Source organism: Motacilla alba, chromosome 25, assembly GCF_015832195.1.
Source record: "Motacilla alba alba isolate MOTALB_02 chromosome 25, Motacilla_alba_V1.0_pri, whole genome shotgun sequence".
NCBI classification, from domain to species: domain Eukaryota; kingdom Metazoa; phylum Chordata; class Aves; order Passeriformes; family Motacillidae; genus Motacilla; species Motacilla alba.
In genome coordinates, this window is record NC_052040.1 from 1,867,148 (window position 1) to 1,887,751 (window position 20,604).

At 53.6% G+C, this 20,604-nt stretch overlaps 1 protein-coding gene, 1 long non-coding RNA gene and 1 other non-coding gene across 3 annotated transcripts; all 3 read right to left on the reverse strand.

The window, feature by feature from the left end:
- Positions 1-6,274, reverse strand: LOC119711536 (glycosylated lysosomal membrane protein). Its single transcript, XM_038161886.1, has 6 exons — positions 6,124-6,274; positions 4,694-4,951; positions 4,294-4,476; positions 3,076-3,294; positions 1,780-2,057; positions 1-568 (listed from the first exon to the last, which is right to left on the reverse strand). The coding sequence occupies exons 1-6, from the start codon at positions 6,193-6,195 to the stop codon at positions 400-402; spliced, it is 1,179 nt and encodes a 392-aa protein (XP_038017814.1). The 5' UTR covers positions 6,196-6,274; the 3' UTR covers positions 1-399.
- A 1,009-nt stretch (positions 6,275-7,283) lies between these two features.
- On the reverse strand, positions 7,284-13,274 carry LOC119711704. The gene is made up of 2 exons (XR_005259748.1): positions 10,540-13,274; positions 7,284-10,489 (listed from the first exon to the last, which is right to left on the reverse strand). It is a non-coding gene; the product is annotated as an uncharacterized LOC119711704 (long non-coding RNA).
- TRNAR-UCU lies at positions 10,552-10,625 on the reverse strand. The gene has a single exon. It is a non-coding gene; the product is annotated as a tRNA-Arg (tRNA).
- Positions 13,275-20,604: the final 7,330 nt, after the last annotated feature.

Sequence of the window (20,604 nt, forward strand, 5' to 3'; positions counted from 1 at the left end):
AGAAGAAAAGGAGGAGGAGAAGAAAAGGAGAAGAGGAAAAGGAGGAGGAGGAGGAGAAGAAGAAGAGGAGGAAGAGAAGGAGAAAAGGAAAAGGAGGAGGAAGAAGAGGAGGAGCAGAAGAAGGATTTTCCCGACCAAGCTCCCCCCATCGCTTCCCTTTGCTGCGTGGATCAGGAAAAATCCGGGCAGGGAGTGCAGGAGTGGCAGCGGGGGGAAGGACACAGTGGGGGTGGGCAGCTGCAAGTGTCACCCTGGTCCCCTCGGGGGGGCAGAGGGGACGCAGAGGGGGCGGCAGCAGCCACAGCCATTCCCGAGAGGGGAATCCGGGAATCCTGGGAATGGGAGGACCCAGGAATGGGAGGGGAGGAGGATCCCGGGGGTCTCCGGGGCCCAGCCCCCTCAGTTGATGGGCTCGTACTCGGAGTAGCGTCTCCTCTGTGCCAGCAGCACCAGGCAGCTGCCCAGCAGCAGCACGGCCAGCGGGGTGCCCAGCGCCACGGCCGTGATGGAGATCACCAGGGGGGAGAAGGTGTCCTGGGGGGGCTCCCCAAAGCCCAGCAGCACCGACCTGCGGGGGGCATGGCACAGATCAGGACAGGCGTGGGCTCTGTGCCACGGCTGGGAGCCCTGAGGCTTCCCCAGCCCAGAGCGTCAGGCCAAGATGAGGCTCCTCAAGAACTGTGGAGCCTTTGCTGCAGGATTGCAGGGAAACCGACTTTGGGGTGGGGACTGTTACTAAACAGAGAAACCTTATGAGCTGCCAGTCCCCAAAGTGCACGTCTTTAGAGACCAGCAGCATCCCCTCAGACCCCTCAGCACATCTTTAGTGACCAGGACCATCCTTTCAGACCCCTCAGCACACTGTTAGTGACCAGCAGCATCCCCTGAACCCCTCAGCACATGGTTAGTGACCAGGAACATCCCCTCAGACCCCTCAGCACATTGTTAGTGACCAGGAACATCCCCTCAGACCCCTCAGCACATCTTTAGTGACCAGCAGCATCCCCTCAGACCCCTCAGCACACTGTTAGTGACCAGGAACATCCCCTCAGACCCCTCAGCACACTGTTAGTGACCAGGAACATCCCCTCAGACCCCTCAGCACATTGTTAGTGACCAGGAACATCCCCTCAGACCCCTCAGCACATTGTTAGTGACCAGGAACATCCCCTCAGACCCCTCAGCACATTGTTAGTGACCAGGAACATCCCCTCAGACCCCTCAGCACATTGTTAGTGACCAGGACCATCCCCTCAGACCCCTCAGCACATTGTTAGTGACCAGGAGCATCCTTTCAGACCCCTCAGCACACTGTTAGTGACCAGGAGCATCCTTTCAGACCCCTCAGCACACTGTTAGTGACCAAGAACATCCCCTCAGACCCCTCAGCACATTGTTAGTGACCAGGAACATCCCCTCAGACCCCTCAGCACACTGTTAGTGACCAGGAACATCCCCTCAGACCCCTCAGCACATTGTTAGTGACCAGCAGCATCCCCTCAGACCCCTCAGCACACTGTTAGTGACCAGGAACATCCCCTCAGCACACTGTTAGTGACCAGGAACATCCCCTCAGACCCCTCAGCACATTGTTAGTGACCAGGAACATCCCCTCAGACCCCTCAGCACATTGTTAGTGACCAGGAACATCCCCTCAGACCCCTCAGCACATCTTTAGTGACCAGGAGCATCCCCTCAGACCCCTCAGCACACTGTTAGTGACCAGGACCATCCCCTCAGACCCCTGAGCACCAGCAGCACCCCCTGATCCCCACTCACCAGCTGAGGTACCTCTTCTCCTGGTACACCTGTCCCTCCTCGCCCCCAAAGGACACGTTGAGGGCGCTGACGGTGCAGCTGCTGCCCAAGGTGTCCCCGAAGTAGGCCCGCAGCACGGCGGGCACGGGCAGGCTCCCGTTGGCCTGGCGCAGGCCCCCGGCCCGGCAGCGGATGCCGTCCTCGCGCCGCGGGCTGGGCGAGCCGTAGGCCGTGGCCTTCCACTGCAGGAAAGCCAGCGGGGAGCTGCCGTTCCGGGGCTCCGCGAGCAGGGACAGCACCTGCGGGACACACGGACAGCGGGGTCAGCCCCGGGCAGCGGCGCAGAGACCGACAGCAATTCTATCAATGCACTGTGATCTAGCTAATGGATTGAGAGTAGAGAGATTAATGTAAATTCTATCGATCAATCTAATAGATTTATACTAGATAGATTCATATCGATTCTATTAATTGATCTAACAGATTGATATTAGATTGATATCAAGTCTATTAATTGATATTAATCTAATAGACTGATATTAGATAAATATCCATTAATAGAATTGATATTAATCTACCTAATAGATTGATATTAGATAAATATAAATTCTTTAATTGATCTAATAGATTGATATTAGATAGATTAATATCAATTCTATTGACTGATATTAATCTACCTAATAGATTGATATTAGATAAATATAAATTCTTTAATTGATCTAATAGATTGATATTAGACAGATTAATATAAATTCGATTAATGGCTATCAATCTATCTAATAGACTGATATTGGATAGATTAATATTAATTAAGAGAATTGAAATGAATCTAATAGATTGATATTAGACAGATTAATATAAATTTGATTAATTGATATCAATCTATCTAATAGATTGATATGGGATAGATTAATATTAATTAATAGAATTGAAATGAATCTATTAGATTGATATTAGATAGATTAATATCAATTCTATTAATGGATATCAATTTATCTAATAGATTGATATTAGACAGATTAATATAAATGCTATTAATTGATATGAATCTATTTCATAGACTGATATTAAATATTAGATAAATATAAATTCTATTAATGGATATGAATCTATCTAATAGATTGATATAAATTAATATAATTGATATTGATCTATCTAATAGATTGATCTTAGATAGATTGATACTAGCTAGATTAATATAAATTCTATTAATCGATATTAATCTCTCTAGGATCACTCTGTTGGATAGATCAATATCAATTAGCAGACCGATTAATTGCTCCATCAGTTGAGTGTCGGAGGGCCGGCCCGGCTCACCTGGAAGATGCTGGGCGTGTACTCGTCGTCGATGGAGCTCAGGGCCCGCAGGCGCCGCGCCGCCCCCGCCGGCTCCACCGTGGCCAGCTGGAGCAGGAAGCGGGAGCCGTTCCCGCGGGGCGCCACCCCGGCCAGGACGAACTCCAGCTGCGAGCTGTCCGCCGTGTGCAGCAGGCTGGGCAGGGGGCCCGCACGGCCACTGCCTTCGTAGGCTGTCACCTGCGGGGGACACGGGGACAGCGAGGGACAAGGGGACAGCGAGGGACAAGGGGACAGCGAGGGACAGGGGGACAGCGAGGGACAGAGGGACAGCGAGGGACAGGGGGACAGCAAGGGACAGAGGGACAGCGAGGGACAGAGAGACAGCGAGGGACAGAGAGACAGTGAGGGACACGGGGCACGGGGACAGCGAGGGACAAAGGGACAGCGAGGGACAGCGAGGGACAAAGGGACAGTGAGGGACAGAGGGACAGTGAGGGACAGTGAGGGACAAAGGGACAGTGAGGGACAGCGAGGGACATGGGGCAGAGGGACAGTGAGGGACAGAGGGACACGGGGACAGAGGGACACGGGGACAGCGAGGGACAGTGAGGGACAGGGGCAGAGGGGCAGCAAGGGACAGTGAGGGACACGGGGCACAGGGACAGTGAGGGACAGAGGGACACGGGGCACAGCGAATGACAGTGAAGGACAGTGAGGGACACGGGGCATGGGGACAGCGAGGGACAAAGGGACAGTGAGGGACAGAGGGACAGTGAGGGACAGGGGCACAGGGGCAGCAAGGGACAGTGAGGGACACGGGGCACAGGGACAGTGAGGGACAGAAGGGGTCAGGGGGACAGTGAGGGACATGGGGCAGAGGGACAGCACAGGCCACAGGTCAGAGGGACAGCGAGGGACAGAGGACAGTGAGGGACACAGGTCAGAGGGACAACGAGGGACACAGTGCAGAGGGACAGCACCTGCCACCTGGACCAGTCCTCTTCCCCCTGGACCAGTCCTCTTCCCCCTGGACATGCCCCCTGCCCCCTGGCTGTGTCCCCTGCCCCCTGGCTGTGTCCCCTGCCCCCTGGATGTGTTCCCTGACCCCTGGATGTGTTCCCTGCCTGCTGGATGTGTCCCCTGACCCCTGGACGTGCTCTCTGCTCCCTGGACATGCCCCCTGCCCCCTGGCTGTGTCCCCTGCCCCCCGGACGTGTCCCCTGCCCCCGGGCATACCCGGAATGCCAGGCTGCCGTTGGAGAAAGCACCGCTGGGGTCGGTGGCCGGGACCCCCCTGAGCTCGGCCGTCAGCGCCGTGTGGTTCAGGGTGTGGTTGAGGCTGTCCCAGGAGAACTCTGACAGGTCATAGGTGGGGTAGAAGAGCTCTCCCAAAGGTTTGGCCTCGCTGAACTCGAACAGCTGCAGGGAAGGGAGGGGAGAGGGGCTGGGAGCACCGGCAGGATGGGAGCTTGTGCTGTGATCCAGGGAACGGGGCAGAGCTGCCTCAGCCAAGCAGCTCAGACACTTCCCTGGAGGGGAATGGATGGGAATGCAGGGGATTTCCCTGGAGCTGGGAAGCTGCCCAGGGACCCTCTGCACCCCCAGCTGTCCCAGAGCAGCTCCTTGCCAGCAGTACCTTGGTGAAGACCACGGCCGTGGAATAGACCACGCTGTCAGGAGGCTCGATCCAGATGGCTCCAGCAGGATTGGGTGACAGCAGCTGGGTCCAGTTGACCCTCAGGGCACTGCTGGGGCTCTGGGTGGCCACCAAGAGCACAGAAGGGGCCCCGATGCTGCTCCACACGTAGTGCAGGCTGTCCTCAGGCCCCACCGCCCGCACGTGCAGCAGGTTCACAGAGGAGCTGTTCCAGCCAGGGTTGTACTCCATGGACACCTGCGGGGCAGGGACAGGGCTGGGGGTGGCTCTGAGCCCTGCAGGACAATCCCAGCATGCCGGGAGGATGGGACATTGCAGCTGCCTCGGCTCCCGTGACTCTGCAGCCCTGGTGTTGCTCAATAGGCTCGGTCAGCATTTCACAGCTTTGAGCTGCTTCCCATCCGAATGGCCCTTCCCTTCCACAGCCCCTTCCTATCACACAGCCCCTTCCCTTCCCCTCCCATCCTAATGGCCCTTCCCTTCCACAGCCACTTCCTATCACACAGCCCCTTCCCTTCCCCTCCCATCCTAATGGCCCTTCCCTTCAACATCTCCTTCCCATCCCACAGCCCCTTCCCATCCTAATGGCCCTTCCCACCCCACAGCCCCTTCCTTTCCCACCCCACAGCCCCTTCCCTTCCCTTCCCTTCCCTTCCCATTCCACAACCCCTTCTCATCCCACTGCCCCATCCCATCCTATCCCATCCCATCCCACAGTCCCTTCCCATCCTAACTGCCTTTCCCATCCCACAGCCGTGCTGGTCCCACTGGATTAGGACAAAGGGGATACGAGGGACAGAGATGGGTGGCCCTGCGACACGTCCCTGCAGGACAGGGGTGGCAGGGCCGGGTCAGCCCGGTCCCCGTGTGTCAGGACACGGGAAGGGCTGGTGCAGCTCCAGCCCCACGCGGGATGTGTCCGGTGTGAGGCCGCGGTCTCGGGGAGCCCCTTCTCCCCCCAAACCCCGCAAGGCTGAGCCCCAGCGGGTCCAGCCCAGCCCCTGCTCCGGACAGGAGCCCCCCAGAACACAAACTATCCCAGAAGTTTCTATCCCACAAACTATCCCAGAAGTTTCTATCCCACAAACTATCCCAGAAGTTTCTATCCCACAAACTATCCCAGAAGTTTTCATCCCACAAACCATCCCAGAAGTTTCCCTTCCGCACGAGCAAGACCTTCTTAACGTTGAGGGTGGCAGAGCTGCCCCGGGCGAGCACGGAGTGTCCCACCCACACCCCCCTGCCTGTCCCCGGCTGGGTGGCCCCAGTGTCCCGGCATTCCGAGATCCCCAGGAGGGGACACGGGGGGGGTCTCAGCCGCTGCCGCAACGCGGGACGAGCTCCGAGCTCCGCACCCGGCCCCCCCACCCCCGGTCCCCCCGGTCCCGGTACCCCCGAGCCCCGCTCACCTTCCGGCCCCGCTCGGCCCCGGCCGCCGCCAGCAGCGCCGCCAGCAGCGCCAGCCCCGCAGCGGCGGCCATGGCGCGACCGGGCCGGCCACGGCACCGCCCCGGGACCGCCCCGGAACCGCCCGGGGACCGCCCGAGCACCGCCCCGGAACAGCCCCGGAACCGCCCGGGGACCGCCTCAGGACCGCCCAGGGACCGCCTCAGGACCGCCCCGGAACAGCCCCGGAACCGCCTCGGGACCGCCCGAGCACCGCCCGGGGACCGCCCCGGAACGCCTCGGTACTGCCCGGGGACCGCCCCGGAACCGCCCCGGTACTGCCCGGGAACCGCCTCGGTACTGCCCGGGGACCGCCCCGGCACCGCCCTGCGCGCCAAAGGAGCCCTCGGGAGCGCCGGTGGATGCGGGTGCTGATGCAGACACGAACCGCTCGGGGTTTGCCGGGCTGCTTCGTGCCCCGTGCGCTGAGCCCCTTCCGAGCCCCAGGGCGGCAGAGACCCCCCCACATCCATCATGCTGTGGGGTGGAGACCCCCCACCATCATCCCAGCAGAGACCCCCATCTCCCTCCCCCAGGGCACCTGAGACCCCCCTCCTTCATCATCCCATCCAGCAGAGACCCCCACATCAATCCAGCAGGACAAGGCAGACCCTGTGCAGAGCAGAGACCCCACTTCACCTGGTGGAGCTTCTGCACCCTTGGGGTCTCTGAAGCCTCACCCTCGGCCTCGGGAGCACCCCACGCTCCCCTGACTGTCACTGCCCTGTACTTTGGAGACCCTCAAGAACAGCAGAGACCCCCGCCCTCAACAGAGACCCCCATTTCCATCCCCCAGGAGGGCAATGGAGACCACCCCTCCTTCACGATCCCATACAGGGGAAACTCCCTCCCCACCCTTCCCCAGGGCTCCAGAGACCACCCCCCCGTGACCACCCCAACATCCAGAGACCCCCCATCTTCACTGCCCCATACTTTGGAAACCCCCAAAACCCAGAGAGACCCCACCTCCATCCCCCAGGACACCACCAAAGACCCCCACCATGTTTTTGTTGCTCCCTGAGGTGCAGCTCCTGTCCCTGGGCTCCCCAAAGCTCCTGGCGTTGGCAGTGACCCCTCAGAGCCCCCAGCCCGGGGGGTTTTGCGCCCCCCACCATGAACGATCAGCCAGAAATGATGAATTTATTTAGGGATAAAACTGAACCCCAAACCCTGCGAGCTCCTGGGGGAGCCCAACACCTCCTCCACCCTGATCCCTGCTGGATCCAGGGTGCTTCTGGGAATCCACGAGGGTGAAAAATTCCTCAAGGATCAGGGGCACAAACTGTCCCCTCATGTCACAGCCCCTGTTTGGGGCAGGTGGTGAACGAGGGGGAAGCAGAGGTGTCCAACCCGCAGGGTTTTATTGGGCAGGAGGAACAGTCCAGAGCTCCTGGGAAAGGAGATTCCAGGGGAGGATTCCACCTTTTTTTTTTTTGTTGTTGTTGATTTTAGGGATGGCAGGGGAACATTCCAGAGTTTTTCTTGGTTCTAGGGATGGCAGGGGAACATTCCAGAGTTTTTCTTCATTCTAGAGTTGTCAAACAAGCATCCCATTGCTTTTGTTGGCTCTAGGGTTGCCTGAGGAACATTCCACCATTTTTTTGCCAGTTCTAGGGTTGCCATGGGATCATCCCACTGGTTTTATTTGTTTCTAGGGTTGCCATGGTAGAATTCCAGCCTTTTTGCCAGTTCTGGAGTTGGCAGGGTGGGATTCCACCCTTTTTATTGGTTCTAGGATTTCCAGTGGAGCATTCCACTTTCTTTTGTTGGTTCTAGAGATACCAGAGGAGCATTCCACCATTTTTGTCAGTTCTAGGATTTCCAGAAGAGCATTTTACCATTTCTGTGGGTTCTGGGGTCACCACAGGATCATTCCACCATCTTTGTTGGCTCTAGGGTTGCCTGAGGAACATTCCACCATTTTTTGCCAATTCTAGGGTTGCCATGGGATCATTCCATTGTTCCTGTTGGTTCTAGGGTTGCCATGGGATCATCCCACTGGTTTTATTTGTTCCTAGAGTTGCCATGGTAGAATTCCACCCTTTTTGCCAGTTCTGGAGCTGCCAGGGGGAGCATTCCACCATTTCTGTCAGTTCTAGGGCTGCCATGGATCATTCCAGAATTTTCGTTGGTCCCACAGGGTCGGATTTGGGGATCTCAGAGACAAATTCCCTGCCCCTCCAGATGGGGATTCATTCCTGGGAACCTGATGCTACCTGAGGTCTGGAGGGATAAATATGAGATTCCATGCAAGCTCCCTCTTCAGTGCAGGGCATACCAAACATCCTTTTTGTTGGGAATCTGGAATATTCCGGGGTAGAAAGCAAAATCTTCCTGATTCTGATGGGGAGTGTGGGATAATTAGCATGGAACTGCTTTTGATCTGTGTTTGCACACGTGGTCATTGCCAAAAACCCAGGAGTTCCCTCACTGGGAACAACGTCCTGCAGCAGTGACAGGACAGGTGTAAACACAACTCAGGTTTGTGTCCTGCAGGGAATGGCACTAATTCCTCCATTTTCCCCACCTTCCCCTTCCTGCAGGTTTGGCAGATGGTTTTTTTTCCTTTCCAAATGAGAATTTCTCTTCTTGCAGGAAGGACAGAAATCCTCATGCCTCCTCACCTCGTGCGCAGCACACCTGAGGGCGACCTGGCGAGATAAAAGGGGAGCTGAAGGTTTGGGAAGATTATGGAACCCATGGAAGTTCTGGAAAAGCCAAAAAGGAGCTGCAAAAGAAGCCAAGGGAGACCAAAAATGCAGCTGAGAGAGACTGGGAGCTCTGTGTCCTCACACAGGTGAGGTGATGAACAGAGCTCGTCCCACACAGGCAGTGACAACTCTGGTGCCTGAGTTTGGGGGGTCACAGGGGTCTCCTGCCCTGGCACAAGGTGTCCCTGAACCCCAGGGGTACCTGAACCTGAAGGCTGTGGCACTCTGGGGTTCCCAGACACAGGAGGAGAACACACCTGGTCACACCAAGGATCTGCTCCTGAGCTCTTCCACACTCATGGTTAGGGAAGAGGAGCTCCAACCCTTCCCCGGAGCAACCACAGCTGAGCTGGAGTCACAGCTTTATTACTGCCCCTGTCCCAAAATGCAAATGAAGATATTCCATTCTCCTTTTGCTGATGGCAGGAGTGATTTTTTTTCAAAATCTGCCCTTTCTCTCTCCATTCCTACCAAATTTTCCTTTGGGTGTGTCCCACTCACTGCCCGCGTATTTTTTTCTTTTTCAGAATAATTTTCTGGCCTTTTCCCCCTGGATGTGATGGAAATGACAATTTTGCCACGATGAACATGGGGGCAGAACTTCCAGCACCACTAGGGCCTGGTTTTCCTATCAGGCTGAGCTCCAGCATTTGCACAGATGCCACAAGGGGAAAACAAACAAGCCAACCCCAGAGATGGAGATGGACTGGTTTTCCACTGGAGAGCAGAAATCCAGTCAATGGGAGAGCATCCTGGGATTGGCAAGTGTGCAGAGAGTGTGGGCTCATGGAATGGTTTGGGTTGGGAGGGACCTTAAAACTTGTCCAGTCCCAACCCTACCATGGCAGGGTCACCTTCCACCATCCCAGGGTGCTCCCAGCCCCATCCAACCTGGCTTTGGACACTTCCAGGGATGGGAATCCATGGAATCATCTGTGCCAGGGCCTCTCCACCCTCCCAAGGAATAATTTCTTCCCAATATCCCATCTAACCCTGCCCTCTGGCAGTTTAAAACCATTTCAGAGTACAAAGGTCTGGGCGGGGAGCACTGAGTTACCCAAACTTACCAAGATGGACATTCAGATCAGAGACCTACATTTCTTTGGCCACACATGATAAAAAATGACCCCATTTATCACAGGAAATGCCACCATAAGGTTCTGACCCGCTTCCCTCCAGCTGAGCCCTACTGGAAAGCACAGAACACCCCTCAGGAAGAGGGTATCAAAAATGGGACAGTACTGGGGGCACGTGTGAGGTTAGAACACCTGCTTGGAGGAGAAACCAAAGGGAATGAGGGAAGGGGGAGATGATGGAGGAGAAATGCCTGGAGAAGAGAGAACAGGGATGTTACATCCATCAGCTACGCCAGGAAAAGTGATTCCCTCCCCATGCAAATCCTCGGGGGCGTTACAAACGTAAGGGATCAGGACCTGGGAGGGAAATGGCACTAAAAGAATAGAGACACCTGCCTGGAGATCATCTCTGAGGGGAATGGCACTAAAAGAAAAGAGACACCTGCCTGGAGATCATCTCTGAGGGGAATGGCACTAAAAGAAAAGAGACACCTGCCTGGAGATCATCTCTGAGGGGAATGGCACTAAAAGAAAAGAGACACCTGCCTGGAGATCATCTCTGAGGGGAATGGCACTAAAAGAAAAGAGACACCTGCCTGGAGATCATCTCTGCCGGGACTCGAACCCGGAACCTCTGGATTAGAAGTCCAGCGCGCTCGTCCATTGCGCCACAGAGACCTCACCGTGAGGGGAGCGTCGGCTCCAGAACTGAAAAATCCACGGCGCCCGCAGGGTCCGGTGCCCATCGACACCTCCCTGGCGCAGCAGCACCTCCAGAGTCCCCTCCCTGCCCAGGGACAGGCAGGAATAATCGCAGGGATGATCCGTATCTCGCTCGGCAGCAGGGATGCAGCAAAAAGCTGGATGCAGGCTGGTATCCGCCTCTCTGGCAACCTCTCCGCAGCATCCCCGGCGCTCTGGGCAGAGCTAAATCCTGGAGCAGAGTTCCTCGCTGCATCTCAGCAGCATCACAGCATCCTCCTCGCTGCAGAAGCCAAGGGATAAAGATGAAAGAGGATTTAGCTCAGCGGCGAGGGGAGCTCTGCTGGTCGGGGTGAAAGAACGGCGAGAACCTGAGGTTTGAGCAGAGGAATGAAAGGGAAAGCGGCTACCAGGGGTTTCCTTTCAGCAAGCTGTCAATCAGGGGTCTAATGAAGAAACATTTGTGCCTCTTCTGTTGGGGAAAAAGCGAAGACAGATGTCAAAACAACAGGAAAGGTCCATTTACAGCCGCTGACCTATTAACAATGGATCAAACTCTGTCACCGAGTCGTCGCTGGGAATTTGGAATCCCCGAAAGGAACAAATTTCAGGCTGGGAACAGCACATTTAGATTCCCTGAATGGAACAAATTTCAGGCTGGGAACAGCATATTTAGATTCCCTGCATGGAACAAATTTCAGGCTGCTGTTTGCTCCCAAACACGCCCTCGATCCCGTGAAAGGGGAGATGTTAAGTGCAATCCAAGAAGAGGAATTCCCTGACACAGGGAGCTTTTGCCTCGAGTGTGACCTGAAGGTCCAAGCTCAGGCAGCTCGTCCTGGGGGAGAACAGCCCAGAGCAGGAATAAAGAGGGGATTCACCCCCAGTGGAACCAGGACCTCAAAACTGAGGATGAACTCCCCCAATTCCTGTGAAAGGGGAGATGTTGAGTGCAATCCCAGAGGAGGAATTCCCTGACAGAGGGAGCTTTTGCCTCGAGGTCAGTGTGACTGAAGCTCAGGCAGCTCGTCCTGGGGGAGAACAGCCCAGAGCAGGAATAAAGAGGAGATTCTCCCCCAGTGGAAGCAGAATGCCAGAATTGAGGATAACGCCCCCCAAACACCCATGATTGTGAAGATCACACCAGGTGTGTTCCATCTGCACAGGACAAGGTCCTGCTGCATCCCTGCTTTCCTCAGTGCCTGTCCCTCCTGCCTCAGGCTGGGGCACCTCTGTGCTCATGGCTAAAATCCCACTCCGTGCCAAATCCCTGCTCCCTCATGGGCTGGCAAAGACCTGACTGGTGCCCAAAGTGAGCTGTGAAGTTGTGTGGTGCTGAAGAGAAGAGGCACAGCACTGACAACCTCAGCACACCTAATGCAAACCCACGGGATTTGGTGATCCTTTTACCCATGGAAAGCTTTACGGTGGTCTTGACAAGTAAAATCCACCTTGGAATGGTGGGAAAGAAGGCAGGGGTTGAACTTCTATCAGAAAAACCCTTCCTGCTGCAAAAGATAACCCAGTGAATTGATAATCCTTGAAATAAATCCCTCTGGGAACCAACTGTGATCACACTGGGACCTGGAGAAAACTCAAAGTCTAGAAAACACCCATCTGCAGGGTGACCAAAGGCTCAGTGTTTAAAAATGTCATAGAAAAAAAAAAATCTTAGACAAAGGTAAAAAGCTCTAAAGGATGAGAAAAATCTCCCACAGCCCACGACTGCGTGCTCCTCCTGGGGGATGAAGACGCCAGCTTTCAATATGATTTTGGGAGGCTGCACCTCAAGAGTGCCTGCTTTGAAGTCAGCAGCAAGCAGAAAATCTGGAGATGATTAATTAAATAGCAGCAACTCTCAGAAGAATGACTGTGGCTCTCTGGGCAGCCACATCCCTGGAATCAGAGGTTTGAAGGAATTCCTCCTGCCTGGAGCTCCCCTCAGCCCTAACTGCACCAACCCCGGGAAAGGACGAGGAGTTTGAGCTGATGGAAATGCCACATTTCTGTCAGGGCAAGTGTGGGGAGAACCAGGGGCTGCAGAGGAGCAGCAGCACTGCCAGGAGAGCACCAGAGCCTCATCCTCATCCTCACCTTCATCCCAACACGCAGCTCTGGAGGCCTGGGGACACCTGCCAGGTGTTTCTGTGCCTTCAACAACGCTCCAGGCTTCCCTGAGCTTCCAGCTGTGCCTCTGCTCCTGGGAGATGTGACACATTTGGGAAGCAGAGACTGGAGGGAGCAGCACGTGTGCCACCAGGTTGGTTTTGAAGCATCCCATTCCCTGGGAAGAGCACGCCCTGAGCCAGGAGAACATCCCTGTGAATGTGTCAGGAGTGAAAAAAGCTGCCACCTGTCCCCCAGCTCATCCTCCCAGCCTCAAATCATTTCCCACAGACAGCAGGAACATGAGAGCAAGGAGGCAGTGGCCCAGGGTGAACCCAGAGAATTTACCACCTCATAAACAGCTGGGAAAGGCCTTTGGGAAGACAAACCCGAGCAATTTGGTGACTGATGGAGCTTTCAGATCCACATCACCTAAAGCTGCTCCAGGGCAGCATCACCAGTGCTGGGAGATCCAGAAATCCTTTGTACACCGAAAGAAACAGCAAGAGAAAAACCCTACAGAAAATACCTACAGAAAAGCCTACAGAATGTCCCTACAGAAAACCCTACAGAAAATGCCTACAGAAAACCGTAAAGAAAGTCCCTACAGAAAACCCTACAGAAAATGCCTACAGAAAACCCTACAGAAAATGCCTACAGAAAAACCCTACAGAAAAACCCTACAGAAAATGTCTACAGAAAAACCCTACAGAAAATGCCTACAGAAAAACCCTACAGAAAATACCTACAGAAAACCTTACAGAAAATGTCTATAGAAAAACCCTACAGAAAATGCCTACAGAAAAACCCTACAGAAAATGCCTACAGAAAACCCTACAGAAAATACCTACAGAAAATGCCTACAGAAAACCCTACAGAATGTCCCTACAGAAAAACCCTACAGAAATGTGACTGCTTTGTGGTGTCCAGATAAAGGTTTTACAGTAAATATAAACATATAAATATAGAAAGTAAATATAAAATATATGTCTATATTATAAATATAATATATAATTATCTATATTATATAATATAGATAATATTATATAAACTATAAATGCAACCACCCAATTTCCCAATAAAACCTTCTCCAAGAGCCACCAAGCTGTGTGACTTGAGGCCAAAAATCCACTTACACCTGTGAGATGGTGCAGGCTCTTCCAAAAATCCTTACAATAGGTACATTCTTATTTTTTTCCTAAATTTCTAATGCCTTTTTCCTCCTCTGCAAGCCATTTCAGCAGCACCCAAAAGGCAGCCAGCTGTCTTGTTCTTGGTTTTATCACACATGCTTTCAAACCCTCCTGTGACTGAGCCTTGCTTGGTCTATGGGATTGGGCTCATCTGAAAAAAAAACTTATTAAGAAATCCTAAATTTTGCTGCCCTAAAATGATCACACAGACACAATTTTGGGAGGTTTTGCCATGGGCTGGCATCAGTGGCTGTGCCAAAACTTGCTGGGTAAGTGGCTGATTTTCCTGATTTTCACTTTGCTAAGCTTTCAGTTAAAATACAGCGTGTGGTGTTTTGAAAAGCAGCTCAAGTGCCACAGAAAAATGATTTTTTTTTTGCTGGCCATCAATCCCCAGAGGGGATATTTCTGCATCCCAGTCTGAAGCAAAAACCATCAGGGATAAAAGGAGTGGAGAGGCTGTGATGTTCCTGGGGAGAACGCTGAATAAACTGGAAAATTATAAATGGGCACTGACCTGATTATAGAATTGAGGGATGGTTTGGGTGGGAAGGGATCCAGGATAATCCTCTGGGTGGGAAAGGATCCAGGATCACCCTTTGGGTGGGAAGGGATCTAGGATCCCCCTTTGGGTGGGAAGGGATCCAGGATGATCCTCTGGGTGGGAAGGGATCTAGGATGATCCTTGGAAAGGGATCTGGGTGATCCGCTGAGTGGGAAGGAATCCAGGATGATCCTTGGAAAGGGATCTGGGTGATCCCTGGGTGGGAAGGGATCCAGGGTGATCCTTGGAAAGGGATCTGGGTGATCCTTTGGGTTGGAAGGGATCCAGGACGATCCTTTTGGCGGGAAAGAATCCAGGATCATCCTCTGGATGGGAAAAGATCCAGGATCATCCTTTGGGTGGGAAGGGATCCAGGATCATCCTCTGGATGGGAAGGGATCCAGGATCATCCTCTGGATGGGAAGGGATCCAGGATCATCCTTTGGGTGGGAAGGGATCCAGAGTTGTCCTTTGGGTGGGAAAGCATTCCCCACGGCAGGGATACCTTCCGTGATCCCAGGTTGCTCCAAGCCCCATCCAGGCTGACCCTGGACACTTCCAGAGACGAGGCACCCCTGGAATAACCCGTTCCAAGCCCTCTCCGCCCTCACAGGGAGGAATTTCTTCCCCAAATCCACAAACCTCCCCTCGAGTTTAAACCCGTCCCCTTTGTCCCACACCTCCCGCCCTTTCCCAACTCCCTCTCCAGCGCTCCCGGAGCCCCTTTAGGCGCTGAGGAAAATTCCCTTCCAAGCCCCGCCACCTCCTCCCCTCAGCATTTCAGCGTTCCAAGGTTTTCCTTACAAAATGCCGCTCACTCGGGCGCCGTTCCCGTCCCCTCACGGCCCGTCCCGCGCAGGCCGCGCCTCGCCCCGGGGCCCTCCGGCCGCCGCTCGCTGCTCCCGGGGCTCCCGGGGCTGGCTCCCGCTGCTCCCGGGGCTGGCTCCCGGTACTCCCGGGGCTCCCGGGGCTGGCTCCCGCTGCTCCCGGGGCTCCCGGGGCTGGCTCCCGCTGCTCCCGCTGCTCCCGGGGCTGGCTCCCGCTGCTCCCGGGGCTCCCGGGGCTGGCTCCCGCCGCTCCCGCTGCTCCCGGGGCTCCCGGGGCTGGCTCCCGCTGCTCCCGGGGCTGGCTCCCGCTGCTCCCGGTGTTCCCAGGGCTTCCCGGGCTTGGTTCACGGTGTTCCCGGGGTTGTTTTCCGGTGTTCCCGGTGCTTCCCGAGGTTGTTTCCCGGTGTCCCCAGTGCTTCCCGGAGTCGTTTCTCGGTGTTCCCGGTGTTCTCAGGGGTTGCTCCCCGGTGCAGTTCCTTGGTACTGTTCCCGGTGGAGTTCCCGGTGCAGTTCCCGCTGTTGTTCCCGGGTGCAGTTCCCGGTGCAGCTCCCGGAGCAGTTCCCGCTGTTTTTCCCCGGTGCAGTTCCCGGTGCAGTTCCCGCTGTTGTTCCCGGTGCAGCTCCCGGAGCAGTTCCCGGTGCTGTTTCCCAGTGCAGCTCCCGGAGCAGTTCCCGGTGCTGTTTCCCGTGCAGTTCCCGGTGCAGCTCCCGGAGCAGTTCCCGGTGCAGTTCCCGGTGCAGCTCCCGGAGCAGTTCCCGCTGTTTTTCCCCGGTGCAGCTCCCGGGTGCAGTTCCCGGTGCAGCTCCCGGAGCAGTTCCCGGTGCTGTTTCCCGTGCAGTTCCCGGAGCAGCTCCCGGAGCAGCACGCGGCCCGCAGCGGCTCCAGGCCCGGCCGTGCCCCGTCCCGCCCCCGCCCGCTCCTTTGTGCCGCCGTCCGGCCCTTTCCGCCGGGTTTCCATGGGGACGGGGCCGGCGCGGACAAAGGGCCCGGGGAGCGGGGCCCCTTCCCCGCGGAGGAGCCGCCGGAACCCGCCGGGACCCGCCGGGATCCATTGGGAGATACTGGGATCCACTGGGATCTGATAGGAGCTCTTGGGACCCACTGGGATATGATAGGAGCTCTCGGGATCTGTTGGGATCCATTGGGAGATACTGGGATCCACTGGGATCTGAGAGGAGCTCTTGGGACCCTCTGGGATCCACTGGGGGTGATTGGATCCACTGGGATCTGATAGGAGCTCTCGGGATCTGCTGGGATCCATTGGGAGATACTGGGATCCACTGGGATCTGACTGGAGCTCTTGGGATCTGTTGGGATCCACTGGGAGATACTGGGATTCACTGTGATCCGAGAGGAGCTCTTGGGAAACACTGGGACCCACTGGGGGATGATGGAATCCACTGGGATCTGAGAGGAGCTCTTGGGACCCTCTGGAATCCACTGAGGGTGATGGGATCCACTGGGATCCGAGAGGAGCTCTTGGAACCCTCTGGGATCCACTGGGGGTGATGGGATCCACTGGGATCTGATAGGTGCTCTTGGGACCCACTGGGATCTGAGAGGAGCTCTTGGGACCCTCTGGGATCCACTGGGGATGACGGAATCCACTGGGATCTGATAGGCGCTCTTGGGACCCACTGAGATATGACAGGAGCTCTTGGGATCTGTTGGGATCCACTGGGAGATACTGGGATCCACTGGGATCTGAGAGGAGCTTTTGGGACCCTCTGGGATCCACTGGTATGTGTGTGTGAGATGGGATCCACTGGGATCTGAGAGGAGCTCTCGGGATCTGCTAGAATCCACCGGGGGATTGCGGGATCCACTGGGAGATACTAGGACCCGAGAGGAGCTTTTGGGATCTGCTAGAATCCACCGAGGGATGATGGAACCCACTGGGAGATACAGGGATCTGAGAGGAACTGTTTGGATCTGTTGGGAACCACTGGGGAATACGGGATCCACTGGGGGTTGTGTGAGATCCACGGGGGTCTGATAGGAGCTCTTGGGATCCACTGGGAGATACTGGGATCCACTGGAATATGATAGATGCTCTTGGGATCCATTGGGATACTCTGGGGTCTGATAAGAGCTGTTGGGATCTGTTGGGAACCACGGGGGGATACTGGGATCCACTGGGATCCCAAAGAAGCTGTTTGGATCTGCTGGGAAGGTTTTTTTTCCCCCTTCCAATCCCATAAAAATGGAGGTTTGGGGTTTTTTTTTTCCTTCTTGTTTCCTGGAAAAAAAAGCAAGATTCTCCAATTCCCAGGAAAACCAGGAGGTCTGGGGATTTACTCCAAGTCTAAAACTCCCACCTGCTGAGTGTGGGGCACATCCAACCCCACCCAGGGACAAGCCAATAATATAAGTTATATAAAACATAAATGATATAATAATATAAACGATATAATATATAAGGGAATAATTATATTATATTATATTATATTATCATATATAATATAAAGGGATGTAATATATATAATATAAGGGAATATAAAGCAGGCTGGGACAAAACTGGTGCATTTAATAATGAAATTTCTGAATTTTTCACCTGCTGACCCCAAAGCTTTGTGCCAAGTCAATATTTACTCCTGCTCTGCAAACTCAGGGAGTTTGGGGTGCTCTGGATGCGATCATCAAGCCTTGCTGACAGCTCAATTTATCACCGAGCAGGTTTTGGAGTTTGGACTGGGCAGAATTTCCCCCCTCCTCGTTGTTGGTTGTGTTTTATTCCCGGTGAAAAATCTCCGTGGAAATTCCCAGCGACAGCAAAATTCCCTTTGCATTCCTGGTGCACACTCAGGCAGCCAAGCAAGGCTGTAAATAATTGAGAACCCATCATTTTCCCTTTGCAGTCCTCACCAGAACCAGCCTGCTTTGCTCTCAACAGCAAATATTTAGTGAGGTAATCAATCCAAAGGAAAAAAAAAAATCTTAATTTGGATAAGAAAATTCAATGTTTTTTCCCCAGATCTTCTGTCTGATTATCTCTGGCATCCATCCTGCTGTTCTCAGGGTAGGTGCTGTAGCAGGAGATAATTATGAGGATCCCAATTAACTGCAGCTAATGCTTCTTATTAGCATTTTGCTGGGGCTTGTGGAGTTTTTCAGCTGAAACAGATAAACAAGCTCAAACATTCTCATAGGAAAGCTCAGACAAAAACAGAAACAAAGAGCCACGGAGGGAAAACCCAGAGCAGCTCTGGCTGGAAATCTCACAGCTCACAGCTGCAAATTACCCATATTTGGGTTTTTTGGGGATATTTGGGGAGCTGCAGGGTGGGAAGATGCCAGAAGTCATTCCCAGTTTGTGGACAAATTCCAGCTCAGCAGTTCCTGTCCCTGGGCTCACCTGGATCAGGTGTGCTCCCACAGGACCCAGGCAGTTCACAGGTGCAAATTATCCATATTTGGGTTTTTTTTGGGGAAATCTGGGGAGCTGCAGGGTGGGAAGATGCCAGAAGTCACTCCCAGTTTGTGGTCAAATTCCAGCTCAGCAGTTCCTGTCCCTGGGCTCACCTGCCCCAGGTGTGCTCCCACAAGAACCAGGCAGTTCACAGCTCCAAATTTGGATTTTTGCTCCATATTTGGGTTTTTTTTTTGTGGCTATTTGGGGAGCTGCAGGGTGGGAAGGTGCCAGAAGTCACTCCTAATTTGGAATTTCCACAAATTCCAGCTCAGGAACTCCTGTCCTTGGGCTCACCTGCCCCAGGTGTGCTCCCACAGGACCCAGGCAGTTCACAGCTGCAAATTATCCATATTTGGGTTTTTTTTGGGGAAATCTGGGGAGCTGCAGGGTGGGAAGATGCCAGAAGTAATTTTAATTAAAGCAGAGCCTGGTGTGTGCTCCAAACAGGGACTGTGCACAGCCAGAGCCATTCCAGAGCTGGGGATGGACTCCTGGAGCCCTTTCCTTCCTCACCTGCTCCTCTCTGAAGTCCCATTAATGTGGGATTTGTACATTATTGGGAATGTAGGAACCCCAGATCCCGAGTTCAGGGGTGCCCCAGCCCATCCAGTCCCTGGGGCATCCTCCCACCAAATTCCTGGCCACATCCAAGCTCCCAGGAGGCCAAAAACCTCTTCAGCTGATGCCTTGTGAAGGCTGACCGAGAACAGAGACCAGACAGAGTTAATTAATAAAGGAGGGATTTATTTAAAGGCCTCAGTGGATCCACCTTGGGCAGCACAAGTTATTATTAACTTCAATAAGAGCAGAGCCTGGTGTGTGCTCCAAACAGGGACTGTGCACAGCCAGAGCCATTCCAGAGCTGGGGATGGACTCCTGGAGCCCTTTCCTTCCTCACCTGCTCCTCTCTGAAGTCCCATGAATGTGGGATTGGCTCAGGGGAATCCCAGATCCTGAGTTCAGGGGGTGCCCCAGCACATCCAATCCCTGGGACATCCTCCCACCAAATCCTGGGCAGCTCCCAGGAGCATCCAGTCCAATCCTGGGCCCATCCAAGCTCCCAGGAGGCCAAAAAACCTCTTCAGCCGATGCCTTGTGAAGGCTGACCGAGAACACAGACCAGACAGAGGTAATTAATTAAGGATTTATTAGGATTTGTTTGTGAATCCCTCTGTAAAGCCCTACCTCTGGTTTTAGACCAGCCAAAGCCACACCGTCCTACTTTTGACACCTGTTGGCTCTGCAGGCCCCCTGCTCACCCCCAGTTCCTGAGGGAAGAGATTTGGGACGTTTTCCTGCATTTGTCCTCCTTTCCGGGAGGTTCTCATATGCCCCAGGAGCAGCAGCATCTGTCAAAGCCTAGAAAAATGCAGCTTTTTTCCCCTAAAATATTATAAATATATCTAATATCTAATGTAGAATGTATAATGTTCAATATTATATATATATATATAATATATAATATACAATATATATCAGGCAACATGCCATATAATATATATTATATATTATATTGTGTACATTTATGTATTGTTTATATTATATTATATTATATTATATTATATTATATTATATTATATTATATTATATTATATTATATTATATTATTATATTATATTATATTATATTATATTATTATTATATCAGTATAAATATATATAAAAGATATAATTAATATATTAATATTTAATTACATATATAATTACATAATACAAAACATCATAAATTTCCAAAGCATCTCCAAAAGCTGTTTTGGAAAGCAGCACTCTCCCAGCCCAGCGCTCCACAAATAAACATCCTTGGGATGGGTCAGAGCACGTCCCTTACCCCTGGAGCTGCCAAAGCAATGGGAAGCCCCTTGAAGAGAGGTTT

What these genes read in the sequence shown, in the direction of transcription:
- LOC119711536 (XM_038161886.1), bottom strand. Translation starts at nt 6,195, where the DNA reads ATGGCCGCCGCTGCGGGGCTGGCGCTGCTGGCGGCGCTGCTGGCGGCG. An exon ending in GGGCCGAGCGGGGCCGGAAG is followed by an intron (nt 4,952 to 6,123) that starts GTGAGCGGGGCT and finishes CCTGCCCCGCAG; the next exon opens with GTGTCCATGGAGTACAACCC. An exon ending in CGGCCGTGGTCTTCACCAAG is followed by an intron (nt 4,477 to 4,693) that starts GTACTGCTGGCA and finishes CCTTCCCTGCAG; the next exon opens with CTGTTCGAGTTCAGCGAGGC.